This window comes from Periplaneta americana, chromosome 6 (assembly GCF_040183065.1).
Source record: "Periplaneta americana isolate PAMFEO1 chromosome 6, P.americana_PAMFEO1_priV1, whole genome shotgun sequence".
In the NCBI taxonomy this organism is placed as follows: domain Eukaryota; kingdom Metazoa; phylum Arthropoda; class Insecta; order Blattodea; family Blattidae; genus Periplaneta; species Periplaneta americana.
In genome coordinates this window covers 2,603,837-2,615,076 of record NC_091122.1, presented here as the reverse complement: position 1 = coordinate 2,615,076, position 11,240 = coordinate 2,603,837, and the positions used below count along the sequence as shown (strand labels likewise).

The 11,240-nt window shown below is 38.5% G+C and overlaps 1 protein-coding gene across 2 annotated transcripts in view; it reads right to left on the bottom strand.

Moving 5' to 3' along the window:
* Window positions 1-2,850: 2,850 nt before the first annotated feature.
* The window catches only part of goe (gone early), a 102,864-nt gene continuing 94,474 nt past the window's right edge, over window positions 2,851-11,240 (bottom strand). For both annotated transcript variants that reach the window (XM_069827309.1, XM_069827310.1), the window contains 2 exons: window positions 9,323-9,399; window positions 2,851-3,041 (listed from right to left, as the gene is read on the bottom strand). In XM_069827309.1, coding sequence (XP_069683410.1) covers window positions 2,954-3,041; window positions 9,323-9,399 — 165 coding nt within the window. In that variant the 3' untranslated portion in view covers window positions 2,851-2,953. The remainder of the gene's footprint in view (window positions 3,042-9,322; window positions 9,400-11,240) is intronic.

Here is an 11,240-nt window from a genome sequence, read left to right as displayed (position 1 = left end):
TTGAACATGCATTGTTTACTCAACTTTTAAATTGACCGAACAGTGAACATTCACACAAGATCAAGGCTTCCTACTTACAGGTTCCCCTTCCATCACTACTGGACACTTCTGAATGGATGGTCGTACAATGATCAGCCTGTAAAGCCTGCAATATCAGTTGCATTCTTTCCAGTTTTTATAACAATGCGACGTTATTTCTACTCAAGCTGACAGATTGGATAATTCTCATTCCATCCAAGTACATGACGTCTTTGACAACAGGCACTTGCCATAAATGTGTACAAAGGGATTTGGATGTGTAATTTGTGGCATTTAGATGTACTGGGGACAGAGTAGCCTATATTAAACACAAATTTCGACAAAATGTATTACCGATAATTCATTCATTATAGTTTTCTGCCCAAGGGCAGGTCTTTCACTGCAAACTCAGCATTCTCAAATCTTTCCGTGTTTCTGACTTCCTGTTAGTTTCCGCGTACAATCCATATATAATGTCGTCTATCATCTGATATCTTCTTCTGCCCCGAACTCTTCTCCCGTTCACCATTCCTTCCAGTGCATCCTTCAGTAGGCAGTTTCTTCTCAGCCAGTGACCCAACCAATTCCTTTTTCTCTTCCTGATCAGTTTCAGCATGTTTTCTTCACCCACTCTTTCCAACACAGCCCCATTTCTTATTCTGCCTGTCCATTTCACACACTCCATTCTTCTCCATATCCACATTTCAAATGCTTCCAGACGTTTTTCTTAACTTCGTAGTTATGTCCTTGTTTCTGCCCCATATCTCATTTGATGATATGCGTCAAGAGGAAAAACAGTTGTTTGTATGCATCTGAAGTCTGATTAGTGTAACATGTAGCTAATTAGCAAGGTATGCAAAGAAGGGGGGGGGGAAGGAACTAGCCACCCTACCTCATTATTTCCTGGCCTAGTTGCCTCATAAGTGCTGACTGTCTGCACAAATATCTGCAAGATATAAAATTGTATGCTGTGTGGAAAGAGATGTTCTAATCTCCCACAACATATTCAAATACGAGAAAAATCAATTAAATCTTTCAAAAGTGCTCACAACTCCAAATAAGCCAAGCAAACATTTAATGTATCCAACTTTACACTCCACAGAAATATACAGGGTTAGTTAAAAGTCCCGCACTACCTAAATAATTTTTGAAGCATACGGTTCAGTGACATGAAACTTGGTATGTGGGGATAACCATATACTAAGAACTCAATAATGGTATTACCGAGTTTTTTATACTTCCGGTTTAACCGGAAGTAACTCCAACTCTCTTATTTTAAATGGAACACCCAATATATTTTTTTTATTTTTGAATAGTGCTCATTAAGAGCTTTTCAAAAATTACCCACACTTGATACTTCTGTACAAATTCAGTGTTGCTAAATAAGAATGGAAGTGGTGAAGGATATTCCTAAAGCCTGGTTAAATCATTCCTTAAATGGTTTCTATGATCGAGTGACACATTGTAAAGCAGCTGAGGGCTACCAATTTGAACACATAATTTAGAAGGTGAGCTAGCTCTGTTCTGTTTTTGTTAAGGAAGGAGTATTTTATTAGTAAAGCGATCTGTCTGGAAGTAAATCCCGAAAAGGCAAAGTATATGATTATGTCTCGTGACCAGAATATTGTACGAAATGGAAATATAAAAATTGGAGATTTATCCTTTGAAGAGGTGGAAAATTCAAATATCTTGGAGCAACAGTAACAAATATAAATGACACTCGGGAGGAAATTAAACGCACAATAAATATGGGAAATGCCTGTTAGTATTCGGTTGAGAAGCTTTTATCATCCAGTCTGCTGTCCAAAAATCTGAAAGTTAGAATTTATAAAACAGTTATATTACCGGTTGTTCTGTATGGTTGTGAAACTTGGACTCTCATTCTGAGAGAGGAATATAGGTTAAGGGTGTTTGAGAATAAGGTGCTTAGGAAAATATTTGGGGCTAAGCGGGATGAAGTTACAGGAGAATGGATAAAGTTACACAACACAGAACTGTATGCATTGTATTCTTCACCTGACATTAGGAACATTAAATCCAGACGTTTGAGATGGGCAGGGCATGTAGCACATATGAGCGAATCCAGAAATGCACATGAGTGTTAGTTGGGAGACCGGAGGGAAAAAGACCTTTAGGGAGGCCGAGACGTAGATGGGAGGATAATATTAAAATGTATTTGAGGGAGGTGGGATATGATGATAGAGACTGGATTAATCTTGCACAGGATAGGGACCGATGGCGGGCTTATGTGAGGGCGGCAATGAACCTGCGGGTTCCTTAAAAGCCATTTGTAAGTAAGTAAGTAAGTAAGGAGTATTTTATTATTCGATACACTTTTCTGTTTTCTTGACTTGGCAACACTGAATTTGTACAGAAAGTATCGAGTGTGGGTAATTTTTGAAAAGCTCTTAATGAGCACTATTCAAAAATAAAATAATATATTGGGTGTTCCATTTAAAATAAGAGAGTTGGAGTTGCTTCCGGTTAAACCGTAAGTAGAAAAAACTCGGTAATACTATTATTGAGTTCTTAACATATGGTTATCCTCACATACCAAGTTTCATGTCACTGAACCACATGCTTCAAAAGTTATTTAGGTGGTGCTGGACTTTTAACTAACCCTGTATATATATTTCCAAGGATGTTCAGATGTACAAATATGATCTGTCGTGATTATTTTAACTTCAAATTCATCGCTTATTATGTAAGGTAGACTGATTGATTGATTGATTGATTGATTTCAATGTAATCAGAAATGTTGTAAATATAATCAGGTTGATGACAAGAAAAAGATGTTCTATCATCGGAGTGAAAGGGTGCCACATCATGTACTTATAGATACGAAATATATTTTATTTATTTACATGAGTACAAACTTATATTAGTGTAGCAAAAGGAGAAATCTATGTACACAATAGAAATCACATGTCTCAGTCTACAGAATCTCTTCACACACTTCTGTCGCACCCGTGCACGAAAATGCCTGTGTGAACACTGGCATCTGCCTCAGGACAGTCTTGAGTCTGAAACAAAACGACAAAAACAGCAGTAAGCCACTGGCAGACTAGAGTAGGAAAACACTGTGAAGTAACTTTGCTGACTAGTGCAAACCTAAACGTTTGAATTTCACAATCCATAGGACAGGCTTTGTGCTAGCTATCTATCTCTCTGGAAATAGCTTTCGACACCTAGTACTAAAATTTTTTAATCATCTACCATTTAACTATCTTCCAAAATCTTTAATTCGCTTCTGACCAATATCTGCAGCCAGAAACATACTTGTTAATTTTTTTATTACTTAATTTTAATTATTCACAAATGTGATATCAATAATTTATGTTGTTGATAACTAATTGTGAATTCTTGGCAAAAAAAGCCATTAACTCTCTTGCTCTCCAATATTCCTCATACACAGTGGATTTAGAGGAAAGGGCTGGACATCGCTGAAGATGATTCAGATCCATTTCTTTCTGAAGACTGCACAATGGACAAAGTGATGAAGCAATACAGTAGCGTGCAAATTAATCCGAACACGATATATTTTTACATTTTCTGTCATTGTTGGTCTCACAGCTGCTCATACCGCTTTAATTGACATCTGTAGTATGTGTAATTCCATTGTTGAAGGTCTGTCATTATTATTTTTATAGTATGTGACATTTTGCCTGTCGTTTTGTACTTATAAGCATTTCAGTTGTGTTGAAGACTTAATACTGCAATCCTGTGTACATTCTGTCGTCTTCACAAATGGATACAACTCCACGAAAACGGTCTAAAATTATAAAATTAGGAGAGCATTCTTCTATAACACAGAGGCAAATTGCTGCAGAATGTCACATCGGTTTGGCTACTGTTAAGTCGATCATAAAACGATACAGGGAGACTGGATCCATCACACCCCAGAGAAAAGGAAACTGTGGCCGGAAAAGGAAGACTTCACCTGCAGATGATCGTTTAATTGTCAGGAAAAGTAAATTAAATCCTAGACTAACTGCTGACGACTTAACCCGCGAGTTAATGGCTACCACTGGGGCGAATATTCACGTCACAACAGTGCGGCGTAGGCTTTTGGAAGCTGGACGAAGGGCTCGTAAGCCTATTAAGAAGCAACTGCTAACCCCTGTTATGTGCAAAAAATGCTTAATGTGGGCAAAATTACATCAACACTGGACAGTGAATGACTGGAGGAATGTACTTTTTTCCGATGAGTCTCATTTCGAGGTCCACGGCCACCATGTTTCTTACGTACAGAAAGGATCCGAAAAAGTAACAGCAGCTCATCTCCAACAAGCACCCAAATACCCCCCTAAAGTAATGTTTTGGGGTTGTTTTACACATGAAGGGCCTGGAGCATTAATACCTATCAAGGGAATGATGAATTCTGACAAATATATTCACTTATTGGAAACCAGAATCGTACCCCAGCTGCAAAAATCATTTCCGGATGGCAGAGGTGTGTTCCAACAAGACCTGGCACCATGCCATACGTCTCGAAAAACTACAGAATTCTTCAACAAGAGGAATATTCAGGTACTCCCCTGGCCAGGCAACTCACCCGACATCAACCCCATTGAGAACTTGTGGTCAATTTGCAAAAGAAGAATGCAAAAAATGGATTGTTCTACAAAGGAGAAGATGATTTCTGCCCTCATTGGTGTATGGTTTTGCGATGAAGAAATGAAGAATATTTGTGGGAAATTAGTGGAATCCATGCCAAATCGTCTCAGAGCTGTTATTAGGAACAAGGGAGGCCACATAGATTACTGAGGTATGTCTTAGATCCTTTTTTTATCCCGTTTGAGTGTTTTTGCATAAGTAATTACGTTGTTCGGATTAATTTGCACGCTACTATAATTCCAATTCTGTTCAAGTGGTTTGGCAGTCTTGCCTTCTGAAAAATCGAAAGAACGCAACTGCACTTTTCCTTGGATACTTTGGAATTATATTTTGTTATACACTGAGACACACCTATCTTGTATTATCTGAAATTTCGTGGAAATGATATATATTGATATTTTGAGTTGATTACTCTTTTAACTGTTATTTTATGTTTCTGTTTTATTGGTATATTTTACGACACTGTATCAACATCTAGGTTATTTAGCATCTGGATGAAATGAAGGTGATAATGCCGGTGAAATGAGTCCGGGGTCCAACACCGAAAGTTACCCAGCATTTGCTCATATTGGGCTGAGGGAAAACCTCAGAAAAAACCTCAACCAGGTAACTTGCCCCAACCAGATTCGAACCCGGGCCACCTGGTTTCATGGCCAGACATGCTGACCGTTACTCCACAGGTGTTGACTTTTAACTGTTGGGAATAATAAAGTTGACTGGGGTTTTGTAAGATATTACTTCCCTTCTTATTGTTACCAAAGCACTCAGTAGTTTCATTACCAGATAATCTACAGTGTGTGCTGGTACCCATTGAAAAATTATTCCTTTGTTAAGCTTTATAAGATGGTGTATAATTTTCCAACAATCATTTACTTTTTTTTTTTTACTTTTAGGTGACAGATTGATTGTTATAGTAGTAATAGCTGCTTTAGAATCATTGAATATAACAGCTTATTGAAAATAAGAGATCAGGTACAACAGATTTTGAAGTGTCAAACAGATTGGGTTCAACTTCTCCATCAAAATTTATAGCTCATAAAACGAGAAGAGTGAACATATAGCACCAGTACTTTCTCCATTTTGGTTGCACAGTAGGGCGCCATCAGTGTTAGGGAATCTACTATGAATACATTCCAATGTTAGCAATTTTAGGATATCTTTTGGAGTGTCATAGAATGGTCGAAGGAGAGTACAATTTTGTTTCAATGCTGCCACCCTAAGTACGGTTGCAAGAATCAGTTACTCACACCATCCACTCAGCTTCACTGCCATGAAGGTGTTTGGGAGGCATGGAGGTTGAGCACCAGGCTTTTTTGACCTTGGCACTAGAATGAGGTGGTGTGATTGGGACCACATTCTGACCACCTTTTACCACTGAGAAAGACCTGGTACTGAGATAAATCCCGTCACCACCCGGAAATGAATCCAGGACCTTCCAGTCAGTAGCTAGTTGCTCTGCCAACTGAGAAAAACGGGAATTCTCACTACAATTGTGAATACGACATATTTCTGTTTATATATTGATTAAAGTTCTCGTTAACACTTTGTTAAAAACATAAAATTTACTCTGTCACACGTTAAAAGTGTTAAAATTGTTTAAAAAGGTATTTACCTTCGACGGACGGCCCGTTTCGACGATATTTGTCGTCGTCTTCAGTGTCTCTTGAACCACTGCTGATTTTGGCTCTGCGATGTGCAGTTGTCGATGGTAGGGGTGGGGGTGTGTTGCTCCTATGGTGGGGGTTGGTTGTCTGTATGCTGTGACGTACTATGACGTCAAACAATGTGTGCGTATTGAACTGTAGTTGCGTATTAAGTATATATTGTGGATGTGCTATTGTATTCTTATATATTTCGTACTGTTCTAGGATGTTTAACTGTGAACTTTTTGGTGTGATGTGTAAAATTTCCATATCTGTTTCTATATTATTGTAGTCATGATTATTGTTGATAATGTGATCTGCATAATTTGATGTGATGTAAGGTTTGGTTATAGCTTTAATATGTTCATTATATCTTGTATGAAAGGATCTTCCTGTCTGTCCTATGTGGGCAACTATTGCATTTTAATTTGTAAACTCCAGTTGAATTATATTTATTTGAATGTTTAATGTGGTTATTTAAGTATTTCTGTGTTGTATTATTTGTTTTGTATGCAATTTTGTACTTTAGTTTTCTGAATGAAGTTGCAATTTTGTGGGTATTGGTATTGTGATGTGTTAATGTTATGTATTTATTCTCGCGTGCTGTTTGTGTTGGTTTGGTCTGTTTTTGTTTTGCCTTTTTTATTAGTGTGTCTATTATGTTAGGGTTGTATCCATTGTCTTGTGCTATATATTTTATTGTGTTTAATTCTTCAGTGTAGTTGTCATTGTTCATTGGTATATTAATTAATCTGTGTGCCATTGTACGGAAAGCTGCATGTTTATGTTGTATGGGATGATTTGATGAATTGTGTGTATGTGTTGTGGTTGTAGTGGGTTTCCTATATACGAGGCCTGTCTAAAAAGTATCCGACCTTAAATTTTCCCGCGCAAAGTAGTGATTCTAAGGCGGCGCCACTGTGCACGGTGGAAGGAGGAACCGTAATGTGCATGCTTGAATTTTTTCACCGCATTCGCTTGTGCCAGTCACTGGCTAGTGGTCGCCAAGTAAGGTGCTGTACTAAGTGTTTGTCGGATTTAGTTTTCTCGCAAGAAGACTGAACGAATTGAGAAAAGATACTGCATCAAATTTTGTCAAAAGCTTTGTGATTCTCAAAGTCAAACAATTCGTAAGATTCAGCAGGTGCTTGGGGAAGTTGCGATGGGTGTAACACAAATTAAGGAGTGGTTCAACCAATTCAAAGATGGCCGCACATCAGCGGAGAGTGAGCAGCGTTGTGGCAGGCCCCAAACTGCTCGGAGTGCAGCTGTTGTTGAGAGGGTGCGAAATTTGGTGATGGCAGATCGTCGTTTGACCGTGCGGGAGATTGCCGAAGAGGTTGGAGTGAGTAAAGATTCTGCACATGCATTTTTGCGTGATGATTTGAACATGAACCGAGTGGCTGCGAAATTCGTGCCCAAGTTGTTGTCCCCGGAACAAAAAGACCTCCGTCGTGACGTTGCACAGGACCTTCTGGACACCGCCAACACTGATCCTGGGTTTCTGAACACTGTGATAACTGGAGATGAGTCATGGGTGTACGGGTACGACCCAGAAACAAGAAGACAGTCGTCGCAATGGAAGCATCCCGAGTCTCCAAGGCCGAAGAAAGCGCGGCAGGTGAGAAGCAAAATCAAGGTGATGCTGACTGTTTTCTTTGATGTCTGTGGAATTGTGCATCACGAATACGCACCGGAAGGACAAACGGTGACAAAGGAGTACTATCACGATGTTCTCCGGCGACTCCGTGATGCAGTTCGGCGCAAAAGACCAGACATGTGGACGACGAACAACTGGCACTTGCATCACGACAACGCCCCCGCACATTCATCCCAATTGATCCACACTTTCTTGGCCAAACATGGAATTACAACCGTTCGCCAACCTCCCTACTCTCCAGACCTGGCTCCTTGCGACTTCTGGTTGTTTCCAAAATTGAAGACACCACTGAAAGGATCCCGTTTTGAGAGTAGAGAAGAGATAATGCGGAACGCGACGATGGAGCTGAACATCATTCCAAAAGAAGACTTCCAGAGGTGTTTCCGGCAGTGGAAGGATCGGTGGGCTAAGTGTGTGCAAGCACAAGGGGCCTACTTTGAAGGGGATTAGGGTCCCAACCCCGTCAGGTATTTGAAATATTTTTTCTGGCTAAAGGTCGGATACTTTTTAGACAGGCCTCGTATTTTGAATTCGTGTCTGTTATTTGTTTTGGTTATGGTGATGTCTAAGAAGTTTATAGCTTGCTTATGTTCCATTTCTACTGTATACTTTAATTTGGGATGTATTTTGTTGAGTTGTTGATGTAGGTTTTCTATTTGTCTTTTGTTTCCATTATATAGGACTATTATGTCATCTACATATCGATGCCAGTACATTATTTTCTCTGCGTGTTTGTTGTTGTCGGTATTTAGTATGTGTGTTTGTTCTATGTTGTGAATAAAGATTTCAGCTAATATACTTGATATAGGTGAACCCATTGGTAATCCTTCAGTTTGTGTATAGTATTTATTGTTATGTGTGAAATAATTTTGTTTAGTAATAATTTCTGTGATGTGTATAATTTCGTTAATGTGAGTCAGTGGTATGTTATTTTTGATAAGCATTTCCCGAAGTATTTCTAGTGTTTCTGTTACTGGTATGTTTGTATATAGATTTACGATGTCAAATGATGCTAATGTTGTGTTGTGTGGAATGTGTTTGTGTTTTATTTTGTTAACTAGGTCTATGGTGTTGATTATTGTTGTTGGGTTTTCAAATTGTATACTATTTCTTACAATGTTGTCTACATATTTCGCTAATTTGTATGCTGGTGCATTCTTGTAGTTAATAAGAGGCCTGATTGGTCTATTTTGTTTGTGAATTTTTGGTAATGCATTTAGTTTAGGTGCGTGAGGTTTAATTTGTTTCAATTGTTGTTTTTTGTTGTTAGGTATGATATGAGTGTTTTGAAACGGGCCGTCTGTCGAAGGTAAATACCTTTTTAACAATTTTAACACTTTTAACGTGTGACAGAGTAAATTTTATGATTTCTGTTTATACTCACAGTGCGCGTCCCCTGGGCTCGAAGCTCGCGGTGTCATCACGGTCATCCTGCTGCGCTGTGGAGACTGTGCACAGCGTCTGAAACAGGACGTGCCCCACCCTCACTTACAAAGAAACCTTAAGCACACTCCATGCAAATGTTACGTATTTCATTTATATTTCTTCCTAGCATCCTAACCTAACTCCATTAGCATATACAATTGAAGAGTCCACTGCAAGAATGATGGATGCCACTTTCTTGTCGAAAATGAACCAAGACTGTCAATGCATAGCTTAAGACATATAGATTATACATACAGAGTTATATGGCATTAACACTGATAGTCATTGCCCTGTAATGACCGGAAAGTCACAGTTAAGCTTTGAGCGCTAAGCATTTCAAACTTTCAATTGCTTCTCCTGCAAAATGTATTCCAAATGACATCCATCATTCTTGCAGTGGACTATTCAATTGTTATGTTTTTTTTTCTGGCTACTAGCAACAGGCATCTATAATGAACACCGATCAAAATACCCCTCATTTCTCGTGAAAAACAACAACTGAATAGACTACAGTGGACTATAGTGGACTTTATATTGTCGGCAAACAGCTGGATACATTAAGAAGACTGATTGATTTCTGAGTTGAGGGCACTAAAAGAAATTCTGTTACACAAAGAGTGCCAAAAATTGAGAAACTTTGGGCACCAATGGTTAAGAGGGGTTACGATCCAAGATTATTAAAAAAATTGATTTTTTTTTTTATTTTGTATTTTTACAATATGTGAAATAAAGACTTTTAAGTGCCATATAACCTGTCATATTTTTCATTTCATAGTCATAATATTACATTTAATTTCATGCTGTCAGCAACATTTTTCATAATTTTCATAATTCGCATTTTAAATGTATTCTTCTCGATTTTTTTTAACTGTATCTTTTCCTCTGAAACTACTGGACATAATTTTATGATTTTTTTTCTCCATAATATATTTCACTAAGGTTTGTAACATATGAAGTTTTTCAAGACTATACTTTGAAAGAAAAAACATAAAAATTAAAAAAAAAAGAAATAATTAAGCAGATGTTGGGCATTTACTGGTATATAAACAATTGAAGGTGTGAGAATGATACAGTCCTAAGCCACACAGACAGAATTTTACAGGACAGCGTGTTGAAGGTTTAGAGTTCGATGTTACTAGGTGCGGTATTATAATTTCTTCGGCGTATAGTTACGTCATTTGATGAGTAATTTGTATAATATTTTAACAGCTGCTTCCTCATATGTGGAAGAAATTAACTCACACAAAAAGCCATTTTTGTTAAAAATGTAGCTTTGGTCTATCTCATTCACACCCTTCAATTGAGGCCCGGAATCCAAGAAGGGCCCAAGTCCATTTCATCAAACTTTTGGGAATTTGAAAAAAATGAATAATTTCGAGGGAGAAATTGTTCCGGAGCCGGGTATCGAACCCGGGACCTTTGGTTTAACGTACCAACGCTCTACCACTGAGCTACTCGGGAACTCTAACCGACACCGATCCAATTTTTCCCTCTATATCCACAGACCTCAAAGTGGGCTGACAACCGTTAAGCAACCAACTCCCTGTAAACTTATACCTGAAAATCTTGATTTGCATAATACACGTCAACGTACCAACGCTCTACCACTGAGCTACTCGGGAACTCTAACCGACACCGATCCAATTTTTCCCTCTATATCCACAGACCTCAAAGTGGGCTGACAACCGTTAAGCAACCAACTCCCTGTAAACTTATACCTGAAAATCTTGATTTGCATAATACACGTCAACGTACCAACGCTCTACCACTGAGCTACTCGGGAACTCTAACCGACACCGATCCAATTTTTCCCTCTATATCCACAGACCTCAAAGTGGGCTGACAACCGTCAAGCAACCAACTCCCTGTAAACTTTA